This window comes from Paroedura picta, chromosome 6, assembly GCF_049243985.1.
Source record: "Paroedura picta isolate Pp20150507F chromosome 6, Ppicta_v3.0, whole genome shotgun sequence".
Taxonomy (NCBI): Eukaryota; Metazoa; Chordata; class Lepidosauria; order Squamata; family Gekkonidae; genus Paroedura; species Paroedura picta.
In genome coordinates, this window is record NC_135374.1 from 27,704,147 (window position 1) to 27,725,457 (window position 21,311).

The 21,311-nt window shown below is 45.4% G+C and overlaps 1 protein-coding gene across 9 annotated transcripts in view; it reads right to left on the minus strand.

Annotated features, from left to right (window-relative positions):
- Nucleotides 1-552: 552 nt before the first annotated feature.
- LOC143839631 (galactosylgalactosylxylosylprotein 3-beta-glucuronosyltransferase 1-like) overlaps nucleotides 553-21,311 on the minus strand; it is a 70,106-nt gene continuing 49,347 nt past the window's right edge. For 5 of the 9 annotated variants that reach the window (XM_077341908.1, XM_077341909.1, XM_077341910.1 and 2 more), the window contains 5 exons: nucleotides 19,122-19,266; nucleotides 17,037-17,569; nucleotides 15,305-15,601; nucleotides 12,121-12,224; nucleotides 553-3,026 (listed from right to left, as the gene is read on the minus strand). In XM_077341908.1, the coding sequence (XP_077198023.1) occupies nucleotides 12,138-12,224; nucleotides 15,305-15,601; nucleotides 17,037-17,569; nucleotides 19,122-19,266 (1,062 nt within the window). In that variant the 3' untranslated portion in view covers nucleotides 553-3,026; nucleotides 12,121-12,137. Of the gene's footprint in view, nucleotides 3,027-12,120; nucleotides 12,225-15,304; nucleotides 15,602-17,036; nucleotides 17,570-19,121; nucleotides 19,271-21,311 lie in introns of all 9 variants that reach the window. The other 4 variants (XM_077341916.1, XM_077341915.1, XM_077341914.1 and 1 more) reach the window with 2 other exon arrangements.

A 21,311-nucleotide genomic window follows, 5' to 3' on the forward strand; every position in this document is an offset into this window, starting at 1 on the left:
ATAAAAACCTTCTTCTGTTTGTTGCAGGTGGAGAAACCAATGTACTACCTTGACCTCCATGGATGAAGGACAGGATAAAAATAGTAAATAATGCATTGCCCTCTCTGCAGTTGTGGAGCAATAGTAGCACTGTGCTATAAACAATGATTCGTGAAGTCAGACATGACAGCAAACCACCATTAATACAAAAATCAGCTACAAATCCTACTTTTGATATCTCAGTTTGGCATCAGCCAGCAGAGTCTGACTTGTGAGACTGTGTTCTTTGACACATTACAAGTAAATGGGGTTTGACTGAACCACAGTTTATAAACCAAAGTTTATCATGCTGTTATCTGAAAGCAGCCGAGGAGGCATCTCCTTTTACAGAAAGGAATGTAAAGCTACACGTACATTGTTTGAGCTGGCAAGGGTTTTAAGAAGCACTACAACTTAGATAAAGTTTGAAAAATCCCACCCTCCCTGAATCTTGGAACGATTTTGTGATCGTATATCTCCCGAGGGTGTGGTGCTGAGAGTTCAGACCAGACCAAACCATTCAAGAAACATTACTGTAATCCTCTACTTGTTTTATTATTATTTTTTTATTCTTTAGTATCTTTCCTCTAACTTTTCTTAAGCCAAAAATCCTTTCTTTTCCAATTAGTGCTGCCACTCCCCCCCCACCCCCCGGGGCGATTGCATGACAAGGCAGAAAGTTGACAAGGTAAGCCATTTTCCATTATGCATTATGTGTGTGGGGAGCCTTCATTCTTGAATTTCCGCATGTCCTGTTGCTATTAAAGGCACTGGAACGACCCCTCCCCACACTCAAATGTTTCTTGTCATCATTTTATCCTCAGTGCTGCCACTAAGTTGAGTGAAGGTTATTTGATAATGACACTAATAGGGGCGGGCCGAGGCCTAGTTCCTATTCCTGTTCAGCCAGGAAGCTCATTGGTTGACCAAGCGGCCGGTCACTCCGACCTTCCTTACGGTGCTGCTGGAGGATAAAACAGAGGAGGGGAGAACCGTCGATCTCACCCCGAACTCCTTGCATGAAAGGCATGATACACTAGAATAGGCAATTTCCCTCAGAATATTCTCAGGATTGTGTTGAAGGCATGAGCTATAATGAAATGACCTCCACAGTTTACCTCAAAGAAGCAGCTGGTAAGAGAATTGAAAAGCTTGTTAAAACCTGTCTGCTAACCTGAACACCCACATAGACATTTTCTCTTTTAGATTTCAGACTTTCCTCATTACTGTGCTTCTAATTATTTTGCTAATTTAAGACACCAGGTTGTTGTTTTTTGAAATATAATGCAGCGAGCATGAAATATATATGGCATTTCAGCAGTGAGCATGAAATTTGTTATTCCCTACTGAGATTCAGAAGAAGGAATGGGGAGGGGGGGGGGAATTCTCTACCGTAAACATGCCTGATGAACCCGGTTAACATAAACGGAATAGGCAGATCAGACACTGGTTATAAATAAGTCAACAAACACAAATACTTGTCCTGCTGTTTCATAGTCACTTGCAGGAGTGGCTCAATTGCTTAAAAATGTCTTCCTTCAGTTTTCTCCCTTGGGAGACCTCCCAACACATGTGGAAACACCCAGGATGTGCTCTTTGTTGTGTGAATGCAGCCCACTACGGAGATGGATACTTGTGCTTTCAACCCACCAGTCTTTTTCAGGATTTGGCCTTGAATCCAGCCTTTTCCTAAGCATTGTTGATATCCAGACAACCTTTTCTCAGTTACAAGAGCAGGTACTGGTTACTAGTAGGTATGAATGCTCTCTCCAGGCATTCACACGTCCAACTCTTGCTCCAGTTTCAGCAGTTTGGGCTTCTGGTAGTTCTCCTGGTTCCTTTACCAAGTAACTCCGGTCTTATTTCTGTGCATTTCAGACATTCTCACATGGAATACTGTAAAAAACTGGGAGGCCATGGCTCAATGTTGCCGAACATTACTTGCTTATTCTGAATATCTTGATTATTTGGAGTTCATAGCAGTCCAGATGGGTCATGTTCCAAAATGGACCATCCAAGCACACCAGCAGTTCCAGAAGGAGCAAAAAGTATACCAAGCCCTTAGAACCCTGAATAAGACTGTCTTGTTTCCAGAGAGTGGTCAACCAGATGCCCCCACGAAGCATGTAGCCTTGCTATTGCCCAACATGCCTCCTCAGTACACCAAGAAAGGCTAAGAAGCATGCTGTACTTGTTGAAATGGTTACTTGTAACAATTACTGGTGGTGATGGGGAGACAGGTTTACTTAAAGAATACAGTGCATCAAGATTGAATACTGCTGAATTGCAAACACGGAGGAGCCTTTGAGTCTAGTTTCTCGCTCAAGTTTGGCCTTCAGATGTAAGTCACTGGAGATTTCTGAAACCTTGCTCAAAATAGTTCAGTTTCAAAAAGGAGCTGATGACAATCTTCACACATCCAAATAATGGGCTGCAGGTAAAATGTACATTTTTAGTACTGGCAAGTACCAGCTGACCACATGACTTCTGGCCAGAGAATCCCTTAAGTGGGATTAGCTTTTTAACAATCCCGAGAGCAATTTTTCCTCCTAAAGATGATAGAAAATCCCATTGTTCATACTACAGAGCAACCCCACCCCCAAATCTCATGGTTGAGGTTAAGTTTTTAAAAGGGCATGTTCCAGTGCTACACAAAACAGGGCTGCATATGTTTATTCATGAATGTAGGATTATCAAAGCGAGTTCTGTTTACTGTGGAGACCTGGCTCTTCTTTCGCTCCAAAGGCGGTATATTTTTAGCCTGTGGCTAATTTTTTAAAAAGTGTTTTCCAACAAATAAATAAAAAACACAGAAAGAAGAAGACACTTTCCCTTGTATTTACGGTCAATGGTCAGACTAGAAAGTAAACAATGGACTTGGGTACCATATTGACTGTGTCTCTTTTATGGCTCTTGGGGACTTGGAAGCTGTTAGATATGGACACGACTAGGATGTTGATTCTTGCCTTAATGTGCTGCACGTGATGGAGATACTGAGATGGTGCCACCTGAAAAACAAACACACAAGGGAAATTGGAGTGAACATCTAGGGGTGTGCCCCATGCCATGGAATCCCCATCAACTAGATTATAGCCAAGATCGTGCTTAGAGCCACTTCAGCTCTTGCAACAGGCTGTTGCTAGCCAAGCAAAATCTTTGGCTTTTTACTTGGAACTGACTCCCCCACGCCGAAACACACCCACCATGTAATGAACTTGTTTTGAATTTCTCAGTTACAAAATCAATCTCTCATACTTGATTAGTGGAGGGGTTGCTGTTCAAGACAACTATGTTCAAATGCCTCTTGGAATGAGTTTCACGGCCCCCACCTGGTAGAATGAGCTCCCTGAAGAGATCAGGGCCCTGCCTGAACTCCCAGAGTTCCGCAGGGCCTGCAAAAGGGAGCTCCTCCACCAGGCATTTGTCTGAGACCGACCACAGTCCCCCCCCCCCACCTCTGACATCCCCTCCTTGGCCTGAAGCAGCCTGACCTCTCTAAGGAATTTAGCTTGTATGTTGTTATTGTTGGGACCACTGAAGTTGTTGTTTAGAACCTCTGTTGGGTTGTTATTGTTGTATATTGACTATGTTGTATGTTGACTCGTTCCATGTATCCCCTATGATGTTGTATGTAAACCGCCCTGAGCCATATGGAAGCCATATAGAAATCAAATCAAATCAAATCATAAATAATCTTAGCCAATATCAGTTGATGGATTTCACATCAAGCCATTCCAGGACTGGATCCAGCAAACCTCCATGGCAGAGTGGGGATTTGAACAAGGCTCTCAGTCTGACATGTGAACTTCTGGCGACCAACTTCCACTCACCCTGGGAAAAGTCTGGCTACGTTACAGAAGCTTTGTAGTGGCAAGTTGGTCAGGTGAGTTGTGTGATGTTCATTGCTGGCTCCAGCTCAGTAGTCCCAAGTTGTACAGAGGCTGCTGTAGGGCCCATCTGAGTTGTGTGGCAATATGTGATTCAGTAGGCATTGCCACACTTTCGTGTCACACAGTTTGCACAGGAGCAAGTTGTCTGGTGGTTGCCATTGCCCTGGCCCTGATGAGTCCTTTTTCCAGGGCAGGAGGGGAAGTGGGCAAAGATGGAGTGATAAGCCAAAACAGAACTTTAGGGACAGAACCCAAGGTTTGTCTGGTTTGTGGTTAACCAGTAGTAACACAATCAGCACTGAGACCATGCTTTTCTTAAAGGAACAGGTGCTACTTCACTTATTGGGTGGGTTGACAGCAATTTTAATTAATTTAGCTTTCAGATTTTTGTATAGGACACCTTGTCCAGTCTGTTTATGGCTCCATTCCTTGGGTTTAAGTATCCACAGATGGGACTGTGTTGAGAATTACATATATAGTTGGGGACTCGCAAAGACTTATGGGGTTATTTCATTTCCTCCTTTCCCATTCTTTCTTCTTTCTCTTCCCTGAGAAGTCCTCATAGCCTCTTGTCTTTTCCAACTTCCTTTTCTCCTCTCTCTTCACCAGCCAACCTACATTTATCTGCCTCTCTGGCTTCAGCTTTTCTTCCTTCTTTTCCCCAGCTGCCTCTACCCATGAAAAATATGTTTATGATGCACAATACTGGTTTCCAAGTCCAGTTCTGTAGTGGTGGGGAATCCACAAAGACCTGCAAGGAACATCTCATTTCTCCCTGTAAGCCCCACAGTATTTCCTCTATCTCATCTAGGCATATCCTCACCTTTCCTTGATTCTTTCTCTCCTTTCATCAACCAACCTACATTCCCCCCACTCAATCATGTGATCATTTAGCTTATATCTGCCTTTCTCACAACTGCTTTCATGGAGTGACTGGTTATGTAGTAAACCCTGGAAGGGTTTCTGCTGCTCTCCCTGTCTCTTACAGTCATAAACCAAGGCATGAAGGCCAACAATACTATTGTTGTTGCCCAGCAACAGCCAGTGAGAGCAGTGGTCTCTTAAATATAGAGGTGCTGCTTATATTATTTTGGTGTTTTTACAACTCCCTCAGAGTTTTTGGTTTGAATTTGGATTTTTCTGCAAACCTGGGACATTTTCAGGTTTGTAGAAAGACCTGGATTTAAATATCCACAAATTTAACAATGTCGAGAACATTATATATTGACTTAATTTTGACCGCTGCTGGACAAGAAATTAGCAGTGTAGAAACACAGTTCTTCATTTCCCTCTCCTCCTCCAATTTGAATGTACTCAGAAGAAACTGTATTAAAATAAGGATGGAAAACAACCATGCTTTTAATAATACGATTTCTTCAAGCCTGAACAGAAATGAAATGTCTTGAGCACTGCCTCTATCCTGGAAAACAGACATGTTTCATTTCCATGCTGAAGGATGGTTATTTATGCAGTGTGTCCAATTGATATGCTATCTCAGAAGAAAGACAGAAGATACCCAGCGTAGTTCTCTGACAGTAGCCTCCTGCAAAGAAGCAGGAAGCATTTTGCATCAAGAGATCTACAACAAAGACTGCATAGCCTAACAGGAGAGAGGAACATTTCCCCTCCTCCCCGCCTTCTTTTTTGCTCATTATATAATCATCAAATAGCAATGGCATTCATCTTTGATTCTTCTGGAGGGCATGTTGAGGGTTACAAAAAACACAAAAGAGTATTTTTATCCTAAAGTTGAAGAGCATCTTGCAAATGGTCCTTTTAGCCCCAGGGTTACTGTAGTGTGAGGTGGATCTCTTTTGAGAGATACAGACAGTTGCAGGGCTAGATCAAACTTTTTTTTTTTTTTTGGAGGCACTTTGCAAGCTGTGTGTTTTGCTTGGGTCAGGAGACAGAAAGCCAAAATGCACACATCCATCCCCTGTTCCTAAATGAGCTATTAGGGGAAAACAAAGGCTTCTGACTGCATTGTGCAGATGGTGATAGCGGTGGAGTGACTTGCCCCTGATTGAGAAAACAGCACTTGCTCCCTTCTGTTTCTGTTCCCTTAAAATCTAATCAAGAGTAGGGCTTTTTGGAAATGCCTTTCCTGTACCTATCTTCTTGTGGCTGGTAGGTAGCCAGTTTGTCCTTGGAAGGATGGGATGGTCACTCAAGAGCCAGAGAAGAGGAGCTCAAAGTGAGGGGCAGAGGTTTTTTTTAAGATGAAAAAATGCTTCTGAAACCACAAGGTAATGCCATGGGGAGGGAGATGCTGCTTTTAAAGGGGACTGCATCATTGCTTATGACTATTACTTACTAATGCTTTGAATCAGGTAATTTCAAGCCTCTACGGCAGGGGTAGTCAAACTGCGGCCCTCCAGATGTCCATGGACTACCATGGAATTGTAGTCCATGGACATCTGGAGGGCTGCATTTTGACTACCCCTGCTCTACGGTGACCCCAGCGAGGGGCTTTCAGGGTGGTTTGACACTGCCTTCCAATCCCTAACCCTGCGTAGCTTCTGAGACCAGGCTATACCATGCTGCCCTCCCTCCTGCAAAGCAGATTGCAATCAGTTCTACAAAGTTTGAGTCCAGCAGCAACTTGAAGAACAACAGCCTTTTATTCTGGGTATAAACTTTTGTGCTCGCCGCTTATTCCCCTCTGCGGAAAGAGAACCCAAATGCTGTCACCAGCCTCCCTGATGTCAAAGCTTTTTGCTTCATGAATTATGGAATCAAGTTTGCAGGTGTGCTTTTGTATAATTGGTTTTGTTTCCGATACTCATGATGATCAAGACATGGAGCCACACAGAACATATTCAGCTGCCTCATGCCAAGACAGCCCTTTGGCTCATCAGCACTGCCTGCTCTGACTGGTGGGAATTCTACAGCCTCAAAGCACAGAAAACTGCCACCTGGATTCCTTCGGCTGGAGGTGCCAGGGATTAAAGCTGGCACCTTCCTTGTGCACTGATGAAACTGCCTTATTCAGAGTCAGACCATTGGCCTAACAAAGTTAATACCATTTACTGTGGCAGCAGCTCTTCAGGGTCTCTCCAAGGTCCTACTACCTGCTCCCTTTTTAAAACCATAGATGCCATGGATTCAAATTACATGCCCTCCCACTTAGCTTTTCCTAAACCGCTGGAAATCCTATTGAGCTACTCCCCTTTCAGCATCAGACAATTGATACAATGCTGACCGTATATTTTCAAGTTAACTTTATAATGAACTTTCAGGCATAAGGGCTAGGAACTTGTTTTCCTTTTTTAAAAAGACAAGGGGATTCACACAATACTTGGTGCTGTTCCTTTTCTTTTTCTTGTTGCTTCTTAGTGTCATTTAAATTGTGGAGATGACAAAGGAGTGGCCCAGATTCAATCCCTATCATCTCCAGTGGAAGGGATCAGGTAGTAGTTGATAGGAAAGTTCTCTGCCTAAGATCCTGGAGAGCTGCTGTCCATCTGGGTAGACCGTATTGACCTTGATGGCTGGATTCCGTATAAGGCCGTTCCATGTGTCCACTTTCTCCCCCACAAAATTCATTCCCCATGGAGGACAGGTAATGACCATAAGGGCTTTGTTATCCAGCACCTGAGTATCCAGAACACCCAGTCAACTCGTGTTGCAGAGAAGGCGAGCTCATTCTTTCAGCCGTCATGTTGCTGCATCTTTGGTCGCCCATGCTCTCCACTTTTGCTTCTGTAGCTGGTCAAGATGGTGCTTCTAGCTGTCGCTTGCCTTCTGCCCACTGGGCCTGCCAGCTGACATCATCCTTGGGTGCCTCCTTCCCCCATTAGCTTGCCTGAAGCTGTTGGAAGATGGATCTGCTGTAGGGCTCCCAAGCATCTAGCCCTCTTGTCTGACTGCTGCAGAGGATGGCTCTATCAAGAATCCTCCCTGGCAAGGGTACTGTCACCACAAAATTCTCACCATGAAATCTGGGTGGGGTTTGGTCACTGTGGATTTTTCTGGGCAAGGGGGTGGATTAGAGCAATAAACCAGGGTTTCTGGAACCCTTCATTCAAACTCCTATTCCATGTGAGTGCTATTCCATGTCAGCTTTGGGCTGATCCTGCGTTGAGCAGGGGGTTGGACTAGATGGCCTTTATGGGCCCTTCCAATTCTATGATTCTGTGATTCTGGATAAACAAGGATTCATTGGTGCTTTCAAAAAATGAAACAAAGCTACAAGAATCAAACTAATATGCCATTTCACAATTTCACAAGGTTTAAGAAACACAGGCCAAATAATGTGTAGACTTCTAGCCATCTGTTCGACCACTGTCTCTTGATACAAACTCAGCTGGGTAGATTCTGGAGAACAAAGGACCAGTTCTGCTTTCCACCTGAATACAGGCGGTTTTCGATCCTTACCCTTGGGCAAGCTAAATGGGTATCATGCCATTATTATGTGAAGAGCTGGAGTTCAGCGGGGACCCAACATCTAATTGTAGGACCACTACCGAAATGAGGAAATGCTGTGTTTCGTTTGCGTTTCTTCCTTTGTCCATAATGCCTAGTAGGACTTAGTTATGTCCTGGCATTGTGTAATTCCACCCTGCTCTCCTATCACTATCAGCCCCTAATGGCATGAAACACTAAACACCTTGGCTGCAGAAATCTTCCTGTATGTTGAAGAAAGAGAGAAAGTAAACACGCAGCTGCTGTTTTCAGCAGGAGTCTTGCATTTAGCATGATGATCTGAAGTTCATCTTGTATCAGTCTACTTTTATTTCATTCAACTAAAATGGGTATAGCGGCACATATTACTACACTGCGCACAGTCCACTGGAAGAATCTTGGGAGAGCTCCATTGGAATTAAGAGAAACGGAAATCTCTGTTCCTAAAATCTACATAGAAAACCCTCTTAGATTTCTGAGGTCTGAGCAGACTAAATCCCTGCACATGGTTACGCTCCTCCACAGACGTCCAGTGTATTTTGGAACCTCTGAGATCTGTAGTTGCTTCTCCCCACCTCAGGCCCAGCCTGAGGGTAACAAGCCCAGCACTGCCGTCTGGCTCAGGCTGATAGAGTTTGACAGTTCTTAAAGGCAGTTAAATCCAGGTTTTCTCCGCATGTCTCATTTCTTTATAAAATACAAAAGCTCAGATTCTGGAGACCAAACGACCAATTCTGCTTTCCACCTGCATATGGGTGGTTTTCGATCCTTACCCTTGGGCAAGCTAAACTGTTCAAGGAAATCGAATCTTCCTTATTGTTGCATTCGCAGTCTTGCCCATTGGCTCAATCCTGAGATAGAGTTAATTTCTAGGAGGTCTCAAGGCAGAAACTGGGGTTATGGGTGGGAGAGAACATATAGGAGGGGGCTAGAGATTAAACATACCTGGGATTGCCCTGATTCCACACACAAAGTCATTCCTGTTAGGCATCCCACCATGGTTGCTTTTATCCGAGTTTAGCTCAAAACCCCCATCTAGGACGTTTGGAAACAATAATTCTAGGGCACTTCAACCAGTGTTATGTGACAGCCGTAAACATTTCTAAGTAGGGCTTAATTGTAGTTGCACAAGCATCACATTGCGGAGGAGGGATCTTATACACTACAATCCCCAGACAAAGGTCACTTGGAAATCCTCCAGGTACTTCAAGCGTTGATTATGAAATACAGAATGGCTCACCATGCAGTTGCCACTGGTGACTGAAGATTTTCAATGCCAGCCCCATCTCACCATTAGCATGAGAAGCACAGAGAGCCAGTTTGATGTAGGGGTTAAGAGCAGCGGTCTCTAAACTCCAGAGCTGGGTTTGATTCCCTGCTCCTCCCCAGGAAGCCAGCTGGGTGACCTTGGACCAATCACAGTTCTGTCTGAGCAGTCTCAGCATGCAGATTATGAGGATAAATTAGAGAAGGAGCAAACTATGATTGGCACCTTGAGCTCCTGGAGGAAGCGTGGGTTATAAATGTAATGGCCAGAGGGAAAGACTATTTTAATATGGATCATTATACTGTCTTCATAATGGGTATACAGAAAGGGGGGAGAAAGACACATTACAATCCTGTTGAATTTCCAAACACTTTAGCCGGTTTCTGCACATGTAAGACAGATGCATACAAGACTGGGGCTGCAAATTGGTGCATGGGTTATTGCCGTGCATCGTTCACCAGTGTTGGTTAAGTTGCACTTCTCCAGTCAACCTCTCCTAAGATTCAAGAAATTCATTTCAGAGGGTAGCTATGTTAGTCTGTAGTAAAATAAATGGATTTGAGAAGAATTGTCTTTATACCCCACTTTTCACTACTCAAAGGATTCTCAAAGCAGTTTACAATTGCCTTTCCTTCCTCTCCCCACAACAGACACCCTCTGAGGTACATGGAGCTCAGAGAGCTCTGAGAGAACTGTGACTGGCTCAAGGCCACCCAGCAGGTTGCATGTGGAAAAGTGGGGAATCAAACCCAGTTCTCTGGATTAGAAGTCACTGCTCTTAACCACTGCACCATTCTGGCTCCAGTAACACTTGAGAGATCAAATTTTTTTCAGGTTATAAAATGTTCAAGAATCCAAATTAACTGACAAAGGGAGCTTTGACACTCAAAAGTTTATACCCCCCAAACCTTGTTGGTCTCCAAGGTGCTACTGCTCTTCTATTATTCAAGAAGACATTTTGGTGTCACTCATTTGGTATTACAAAATAAATAGTTGTTGCAGGTTTTCCTCTTAAGCTGATTGAAGAGCAGGTCTGTGCAGAAGTCCCCTCTTTTCAATGGGGCTTACTCCCAGGAAAGTGTCCTTAGGACTGCGGCACTGAATAGCAACCCTAAACAGAGTTCGATCTTTCTATGCCTATTCATTTCAATAGAAGCATGTAATTCTGTTTGGGAAGGCATTGTTAATGATGAGAGACAGGAGAGCCCTACATGGCTTGGCCTGAGTTAATTTATCCAAATGAACCAGAGAAACCAAGAGTGCTTAATCTAGCCAGGCTGGGAGGTGGAAAATGTATGGGTCAAGCATTCAAAAAGAGATACTGATTAAAAAAATAGATGTGTAAAGGCTAAAGTGTTTCAGGCTTCTTAAGTTGAGGGAAAAAATGACTAATGACAGAAATAAACATCATCCTTATCCATTGTTCCTCTATATATTTGTGAAACAGCCTGGGGGGTGGAACGTGTCCGGCTGTCCAAGTTGGAATAAGGCCAATCAAGTTGGAATAGGGCCAGCAAAGCTGGCTGCACCCTGATTGGCCCTGCCCTTGCAGCTCCTGCCCTTTGTCCCTGGACTCTAGCCTCTTTGCTCTCAGATGCGCCTCAGTGCCTGGAGCCAGCAACAGGTAAGGAGAGAGGGCCCTGGGCAAAGGGTCATAGTGGAAGACCTGCTAAGGAGGGCCTCTTGGCCTGCTAGGCTGTGCCTGCTAATGAGGGCCTCTTGGCCTGCTAAGTAGGGCCTGCTAACGAGGGCATCTTGGCCTGCTAGGCTGGGCCTGCTAACAAGGGCCTCTTGGCTTGCTAGGCTGGGCCTGCTAACGAGGGCCTCCTGGCCTGCTGACTACCTGCTAAGGAGCTCTGTCCTGGGCCTGCTAACGAGCTGGCCAGCTCCCGCCCGCCCCACTTGATCCAGCTGCGAGCTGCGAGCTTCAGCCCAAAACATCCTTAAGCTGCCTGGCCAGGGGCCAGGGCAGGGGACCCTTTCAAGACCCATTCTTAGGAATGGGCTTTGAAGCTAGTTGGATTATAAAATTATATACAATGAGAAAATGGATGGAAATTTTTCTCACCAGCATGATATTAGAACTCAGGAGAAATAAATGGAGAGTCAATTTGGGGCACTGGAAAAAACACAATGCCCAATGAACTTAAGATACAGCAATGCCTACTTGTTTTGGGTGGCTTTTAAAAAGGGATGAGACAAATTAAAGAAAGGTCTCCCTATGACAATTGATGACAGAGGCAGTGTATCTGAACTGTCTGAATCTGAATTGTCATAGGGAGTTGCGAGGGGGCAAACTAGAGTTTCTCAGCTTCCTGCACTGTTTTGGAGCTTCCAGGAAGTGTCTAGCTGGCCATGGTTGGAAACAGGATACTGCTGGACTACACTGGCCTTTGGGATGACTTTGCAGTGCCCTTCTTATACTTTTATATTCTTTTAATAAAGTTGCCCTCAAGGTTGAATTTCTAAATCTCAAATTCGAGATAAATGTAGAGCTACTTACAAGACTACAAGAGCAATCAACAACACAGAAACACTCACAGCATAGGATGAGTTCTCTACACCTCCACCCTTGGGTCTGTGAATCCACGTTTGCCTTCATTAACCAGGGTTGGCCTTTCAGTCCTTGTGTGCCAGACCAAGACCTACCGAGAGAAATTCATGCCGTATTAGAATCACATAACGGAGCCTGAAGGCATCGGCAAGTGTACGTGACAGCAATCTGTAAAGGCTGTGGGTAGGATGAGGGGCATGAGCAAAAGGACCTTTAGAAAGCAAGCCTATCAGCTGGCAACATGAGACTCCTTTGTGGAAGGGCATGCTTACGCATCCGCACGCTTTGGGATTCTGTTTTTTGAAACAAATTTGCAGATGCAGCAAAACCTTGTGAGAAATGATTAAACAATCATCTCTGCATGCAGAGTAAACCATGCAGATGATGAAAGACTCACAAAACAGGACTCTCACCGACCAAGGAGGGGGGAGCTCTAAAGATCTGGAGCACTCGCCAGGTAGAGAAATAAACATGACTCTGCAAACTAAACTGAACAAAAGAAAAGGGGGAACCCACAAAATAATATCCTCCATAACGGATGGAACATTGAGAGCAGCCAAAGATGTCAGGCCCCCAGATGGGAGCTGCTCATGTCCAGGAGACAAAAAAAATGTTCCCCTGGAGAAAGTGGCTGCTTTGGAGGGTGGATTCCATAGCATTATACTCCACTGAGGTCCCTCCCCACCCCAGATGCCACCTACTCCCAGTTCCACCCCAAGGTCTCCAGGTATTTCCCAACCCAGAGCTGGCAAGCCTAACAGCCAAACATCAAAGGCCAAGGGAGGAAAGGAAGATAATTTCACCTTCTTTGGCCCTTGGGAACTTATCGAATTCTGCAAGTGTGGCTTTGTGGACAGGGATTTCCAAGTTCCTGTTGTCACAGTTCCTCATGAACCTTATCACCTTCTCATGCCTTGTGAAAATAAAGTGTCTGGCCCCCATTATGTAATGCTGGCCCCCAAGAGCAGTAAAACTGGATCACGTAAAAACAAGCTGAAGATTTCTACTGACCTGTGGAACTTGCCTGGTATGTAGAAGAAAAGTTTATTTTAAAGCAAGCATTTGAAACCACTATTTAAATATGCACTCATCCATCCACATATTTAAAACCAACATGCCTTTTATACTAAAAAGTTTTAAACAAAAGAAAAAGACAAACACCCATCCCCAAAAAGCTTGCCTATGCTCCATGAGGTATAGAATGTTGAAAACAGCTGAGGGTCAGCTAAGGATAAAGGAAGGAGGGGGAATTAGTCTGAATAATCTTCAAAGAACATATAGAATCCTCCTGGGGAAGGTTTTGGGAGGCAAGGAGGGATTTCCATACTACCCCATTTTCCACTCTGACTTTCACAGGCCCCCAGCCTTCTTACTATTCATTCATATTCTTGATAAGAACTATATTTCCCACTCTATTCCTTTGATTCCCCAAGACATTATAGGGCACTGAATTGTTTTGGTGTATGCTGCTTTTGTGTATGCCCCTCTTGTGGCGCAGAGTGGTAAGGCAGCAGACATGCAGTCAATCTCTGCCCATGAGGCTGGGAGTTCAATCCCAGCAGCTGGCTAAGGGTTGACTCAGCCTTCCATCCTTCCAAGGTGGGTAAAATGAGTACCCAGCTTGCTGGGGGGTAAACGGTATTGACTGGGGAAGGCACTGGCAAACCGTATTGAGTCTGCCATGAAAACGCTAGAGGGCATCACCCCAAGGGTCAGACATGACTCGGTGCTTGCACAGCGGATACCTTTACCTATGCTGCTTTTGTTTTTTTGAAAAGATATATGACAAATAGTTGTCTGAAAACTGGTACATGGTGCAAGAACACTCATCAGAGATCCCTGCTTGATTGGTTGCAACAGTGGGTTGCAGCTTCCAGGTGGCACCTGGGGATCCCCCACTATTACAGACAACCAAGATCAGTAGCTGCTTTGGAGCGTGGACTCTATGGCAGAGAGTGGCCAAAGTGTGACTCTCCAGATGCCCATGGACTACAATTCCCACAATCCCCTGCCAGCATGCAGCATGGGAATTATAGTCCATGGACAACTGGAGAGCCACAGTTTGGCCACCCCTGCTGCATTATACTCTGCTGAGTCCCTTCTCTTCCCCAAATAACTCCTTCCCCAGGCGTTACCCCCCTCCAAATCTTCAGGAATTTCCCAACCCAGAGCTAGCAACCCTATTGCAGCACCCCATTTGAGGTCATATTCAGCAACAAACTGAGGTTCATCCCTACTTAAAAAGTTAAATATCCCTCTGGGGTTACCTTGGGGACTTATAACTGGCATAGTGGAAGATGACTGAGTCATCTCCTGTAACTCTTAAGTTTAATTTAGAACATTTGGTGGTCAGTTTTTGTTCACATCTAGCACCCAGCTGATCCCCACAGATGTACAGCTATTTACAAGACTATCTACATCTGCCTAATACCTCACTAGCAAATCCATTCCAGTACCTTATACAAGGTACACCTGAATGATTTATGATGGGATTCACACCAAGTCTCTCTGCTCCAACTCCTCTTTCTTCCCCCCTTCTGTGATTTCCCTTATCAATATCATATGAAGCTCTGGCTCATGAAACCTCAGGATACAATAAATGTTAATCTTTATGTTCTGCTACGTTTTGATCCAGAGACAGGGCCAAGAGTTTTCATACAGGTCCAGTCAACTTGCTGAACCCTTTGTACCCTGTGGAACTTGTACCACTTTTTTTGGGGGGGGGGGGTCCCTTTCCCTCATTGCATGTGCCTTAGCTTGCTTACCTGAACCATTTAGAACACTGCTGTTATTCCCCTCCCCCCAGTTCTCTCTCTGAACCATTGTATTAAATAGGTTGTGAAAATGATATGTAAGTGGTCCTGCTTTTTGCCCTGGAGACTTCAGTGGATAGGATCTGTGCCAACTCTGACTGCATGATAACCTGAAAGTTGTAACCACAAAAACCTTGGTAAGGGAAGAAAGTGTTTTGGGTGCCAGATTCCAGAGCTTCTGATCAGCATGTTCTACTGCACACAGTAGCCAATCAACCAAACTAACAGGATTAGATGCAGTTTGGGATGCAAAGGTTCCAGGGTCAGAAGGTCACATCTACCTATATCTATACCTGAAATACACAAGACAGGTAATGAAGAATTGCAGGTAGAAACTGCTGTATAGGTTCTCTGATACCTTTGTGCAGTTGGCAGCTTTGGGCTCCAATCCATCCATGGTCACCAGATCTTTCAGTAAACTGGTTTCTTGGTAGCCTCCTTTCACTCCGTCCAGCTTGAAACTAGCGTGAGGTTTCTCCAGGATCAGTTTGATGCTGATGGCAAAGCCTGCCATGTCGATGGCAAAGGGCCGGTTAGGGTCAAAGACAGTTTTCCAGCCGACCACTTTTCCTGCTGGACTCACTTTGGGGGACTCAAACCGGAGGCCACCGACAAAGGCGACTGGCCACACGGAGACCTTCTTTGTGTAGCGCATCTGATTGCCAGAAAGAAAACAAAGGATTTCCAGTCCCTTGACTGTGCAGTCTGCCCCTCCCCTATATTGTTTACTCAAGCTCTGGTTTTTAGCATTCTCCAGAACAAGCATCTCATTGCTTGACCTTCTCTTGCTTCCTCTTGTCTCACTTTTCAAAGCTTCCTGCTGTTCTGCTCTGTTGATCCCTCTTAGGATCTCGCCCTTTCCCTGACAACATCTACTACACTTCAGTATTATGTTTTCCTGGGCTGAATCTGCACTTACTTTGTTTATTCCATTGTGGATCCTGCTGAAACCAGATCGATTTGAACTCTTCCTCTATCATCCCCCTCCCCATTGAAACAGAAAAGTGTTCTGCACTTGATTAGGGAAACTCAGAAGGGGAGGGGCAAGTGCAGCAGGAGCCTCTTCCTTTCTTTTCTTGAAGGGGGGGGGGGAAGAGGGTTGGAGACAGTAGAGGAGGGAGAAAAAACCAAGAGACAAATCTCTACCGAGAGAAGTTAAGGCTCCTGGAGCTTCTGCTGAGAGAAGTTAGGGCTTTCCCTTTAAGGCAGGCTTGTAGCCTGGGAACGAGAAAGCCTTTGAACCGAAACCTTGGCCAATCAGGGCTTTTGTACAATGGAGGCTCAGCAGCAAGTTCGGAACAAGTAGAGAGCTGCATGCCGATTTTCAAATATAGAGGGTTATAATCTCATGCCGATTTTTCACATATTGAGGGTTATATCCACTCTAGGATATTGCAGGGAAAAGGTGGGGTCACTCTGGATCAATCATGCCTGTTTCAGAGGGAAATTTTAAATCAGACAAAATCAAAATGGAAATCACATTCAGTGGAGAGGGCAGGGACTGAATCGACCTGGGATTGGAATAAAAGCTCCATGCAGATTCAGCCCTGGTCCCATGAAGGCGTTCACCAGCAGGGGTCTGGGAGATGTTCCAAACTTTTCATGTGCCTGTCTATGAAGGTTCATCGAACTGCTTGAGAGTGGCTAATCTAAGTGCCATCATCACTCCCAATATGTTGCAGTCTTACTGCCTATTAAGTACTATCAGATCTCTTGATATCACAAAACGTTCATTTAAAATCTCCTCTGTCATAATGGATGGTTGGTGTCGTTACTTGCTTACCCCAATAACATGTTGTGGACCAAAGCAGCTATGAAGACACAGCAACTTACAAAGACTGCTTCTGGATCAGGCCAAAGGTCCACCTAGGCCAGCAGCCTGCTCCTAGCATTGGCTAGCCAGACTGAAGGCCCCACAGTCAGAAGCAGGAAGGCCCCTCATATTGTACCCTCAGCAGCTGGTATTCTATTGCCTCTGAACACAGGGGCTCCATTTAGCCCTCATATCTAATAGACACTGATGATCATGTCCTTCATGAACTGCATCATGGACCAACAAGATGCAACGACTGTGACCCTGAGTCGCTTACCTCTTCAAAGAGCTCTAGGCTATAGGTGTTGTCATCATCGGCAAAGTACACGACCCCTTCTGGAGGTGGTGCATTGCGGAAGTTCTCCCTCAGCCAGTGAAGTCCAAGATTCCTTTGCAAGGTGCCCCTTGGCGTGTGAGATGGGATCCAGGACAGGCCTACTTTCAGACTCTTTGGAGTCTCCACGTTCAGGTGAGTAAAATTGATGCCCGCCTTCTCTAGCAGATTGGATACTAGGTTGGTCCTTCGAGGCGAGTCCTCCACCACTACCCAATGCAGGTTCTGAACATGGAGGAAAGTGTTGGCCAGCCGGGTAAGCTCTGCCTTCTGCACTGGCCGGGTGTAGGTGGGCGTGATCACAAAGATGGCAGGTAACGTGTCCGACCATGGAGGAGGCCTGGCATACACATAGCTCCAAATTATTTTGACAGCTGTCCCCACAGCTGGCTGTCGAGCGCATGAAGAACCTTCTTCCCTCACGAGAGATGTACTATTGAAGAGTGATTTGGCTGTCACATTTTCATCGGTTTCTTCTAAGGCAAAAGGAAGACAACGGTTAGAGAATAAAGCACAAACACCACGAGGCAATTCGATGCCCATCTCAGCACCAGTTTTCATCCAGACTTCATCAATCCCCTTTGGCGGACTAATTCGCTTCCCCTGAGGCTGCTTATCGTTTGATCAGCTGCAAAAAAGCCCCAGAGAAACACCAAATTAATTAAGACAGCAGGGATGCCAAGGCTGATGGAAGAGAGGCTTGCAAAACTTCCCCTGTTAGCAAATCTGATTGTTAAGAATTTGCCGACATCAGTCCTAGAAATGCAAACTTCACCACGGAGCTTTGGAGGAGCATGTTTGAAGATGACACCGCAGGTTCCCCCCTTGGTGAGGATGTTCTTTGAAACCTTGTGTGGAAGGGGAACATTCTGGGAGTTGAGGAGAGAAAAGTATATGCCAGGGTTCACCAAGGGAGTTTTCCACAGGGCTCAGTTCAGAACTGGGCTCTATAGGCTGCACAGCTGTGTTGAACAATCAGAAAACAGATTTATTTTTAAAAGACCAGTCCTGAGATTTTTTTAAGGGAGAAGTTTAGAGCTTTAGAAGTGGTGGTCTGGGTGTCAGAACTTGGTATGAAATCAGAATTGGAATGGGGTCATCTAATTGAAACCTACAGGGCTTTTAAATAACTTCCCCATTTCTCTGTAAGTTTCCAGCATCCACCAGTCGCCCATCCTAAACACACTCACCTGGCTTTCGGCTGCTGTTCCAACAACACAGTGACCGCTAATTTTCCTGGGGCCAGTTTGGAAGATGAAATTTTAAGGGCTTTCTCCCACAATGGTGCCAAGTTTTGACACCCCCTCCCTTCAAGCTTTTGGTTGTGAAGTGCTGGCAGGCCTTACACGTGAGGATGCTGTGCCCTCCACCCAAACAAAACAGACATAAGTCATGTTCATCAGTTTGGATCATTTTTTGCCCCACAACGGGTGCATTTTTTGAAAAGAGCTTTCTGAGGCATCATAACTCAGAAGCCAAAACCACCTCAACAAACCGGGGAAGCAGTCCACCACAACATGAAAGACTGGAGACTCCATGAATATGACCTTCTCCTTCGGCAGCAAAAGAGGAACTGAGGGTGGGGTCCCTGAGCGGGAACAAGCTTTTCAACTCTGGCATGTGAGGGCTTTTAGCTGCAAGAATCTCTCTGATGACTGGCCTGCTCACGCACAGTTCTCACGTGGGACTGCATAGAACAGGGGTCGTCAAACTGCGGCCCTCCAGATGTCCATGGACTACAATTCCCATGAGCCCCTGCCAGCAAATGCTGGCAGGGGCTCATGGGAATTGTAGTCCATGGACATCTGGAGGGCCGCAGTTTGACTACCCCTGGCATAGAAGATCGATGAGTGGGGGGACGGACCACTGCAAGTCACTTTGAACGACTTGGAAGAAAACCAGGGTGAAAGTGTATTATGTAATTATTCCACCATTAGCATCTTGCATTGTTGTCTTCAGATTCCCCTCAACTACACCATTAGGGAGAAGCTGTGGGGGAGTTTCACAAGGCCAGGTCTGTGCACTTACTTCTCAGAAGACTGAGGTAGCGGGTGGTTGGGTACTGGTGCCACAAAGTGAGGAGAAGGCCCCATGGCAAAGCAATCAGGAGTGTGGTGAGTAGGTTACGTCTCCTCAGCATGCTGCAGAGAGCTTCCAGTGCCCGGGCATCTCCCTACCTTCCAGAACAAAGCAGGAAGTGAGTTACACGGGTGATAAAGGCACAGATGCACCCAAGAAGAACCATGTAGCTTCCCAGCATTTGCTCATTGGCATCTGTAGCTTTTCATTTCCCATGAAGTGACAAGCTCTCAACATATTTTGTCCATGCAAAGGGGGAAAAAAATCCTGAATCCAATCCTTTGCAGTTTAGCACTGACCGTGGTTGCTTTAGTAAAGCACAAGAAACTGTAGGCTCAACAGAATGCTACGTGGACATGGCATTTTAGTTTTTGAAAGCTTGGTACTTGCAGGAATATATGTCTGTAGCAAAACCAGCACAGAATTAATTGTCCGCTTCAAACCACCAGCAACTTGAAGCAGCCACTTGCACAGAACTCTCTGGGGAACTGGCCTCCATAATGAAATATTCTGGAATTATTTGGGTGGTAAAATGAAGCCGTAACCCTATGCGCTTTGATTTGGAAGTTTGTTTCAATGAACTCAGGGGCCTTGCTTTGAGCTAGCTTTGCATCAGCTCAGGTAGATGAGGCTTAAATGACTCATTTGGCAGAATTATGTCTCAGACCCTGTGCCAACCGGTACAGGGCACCGGCTACTCCTGCCCCTTTTCACAGAAGTTCATTTATTTTCAAATGTGGACTTGTGATGAACTTACAGGGAAAGGAATCCCCCTGCCTACCATGGGTCCTTCTTTCCTCTTGCTGCTTCTTTCTGCCTCCTGCTTTTCGCCCTGGGCTCCTCTGTCCTGGTTTATTGCTTCTCTGCCTGTCTTCCCTGCTGTCTTTTCCTTTCCTCACTGCATCACTGCTGGCTGCTTCCTTCCCTGCTGCCTCCCTTACTCTCCTGGCTTCTTCCTCCCTTCCCCATTGCTTTACTTGCTCAGCTGCCCCCACTGCCACTCGCTCCTTCTTCTCTAATGACCCTACAGCCCCTGCCGCCTGCCCACCACCCTCCCTCACATGGGCATCCACTGCCTCCTTGCTTCATTTGCATTTGGGTTGGGTTTTTGTCATCTTTCCCTTGTCCTTGTAGGCTCCTCCCTGCCCCAGCTGCAGCCAGCAGCCGGCTCACTCAGCCTGTCTTAAGAGTAGAAAGTGGGATTTTCCTCCACTATTTTTCTTTTTCTTCCAGCCACATCCAGCCACATTTTTTCTAGCCTTCTCTCAGTCTTCTAGGCAATGTTAATTGTGGTTGCTAAACAACCCGCAAAATGTTGGTCCTGATCTTGCAGCATTATGGGGTGAGACTGGCTGTGTTCAAACAACATATTTGCAAGCACAAACGTCACTTCAGTTCATATTCTTTATGTTAAAACTCTTTTTTTTTCTGAAAGCGTAGAGATTCCGTTGGATTTGATGAAAAAATCCTACCTCTTTGTACACGGTCCTATTCTAGGGCCGTGTTCAGAATTAGATACATGACGTGTTTGCTTTGAAGACTTACATGCCACTTTCCCAGAGAACCAGCTCATAGTGGCTTACAAAATAAAACTTGATACAATCACAAAACAGCATAAAACCTCTTGACAAACTACTTAAACCCAGCCAGAACATAAACACACGAATACTTGGGATTTCAGAGTGCTTCTTTTATTCCCTCCCAACAAATGCCTAGTTGCCATTATGGAAAAATTCAAACAGAGTGATTTACTTGGCATCATACAGAGTGCATTTTCAGCACAGCCAGTGAACTAACCGAAAATGTCCTTGCTTTGCCACTGAAGCACAAACAAACCAGAGTTCATGAGGGGTGTTCACCTGGTTAAAGGCTGAGCTTCCATATGCCCTTCTTCTACAGGGAGGGGTCTTGAAGGAGTGGGAAGGGGAGGGGTCCCGGGTGGGCATGCACACAGCTATGCTTCCCAACCATATTCTGCACAATCTCGCCACTTCTGGGGAATGTTTCAGGGGTTTTCCAATGGTAAAAATATCAAGAAAGGCAGCTTTAGAGGCACCAGGGGGCCCAGACTTCTGCGATACCAGAATTTTGCGCCCCTAATCACCTTCTGTCAGTAGTCCTGATTCTAGTTTGGTTATG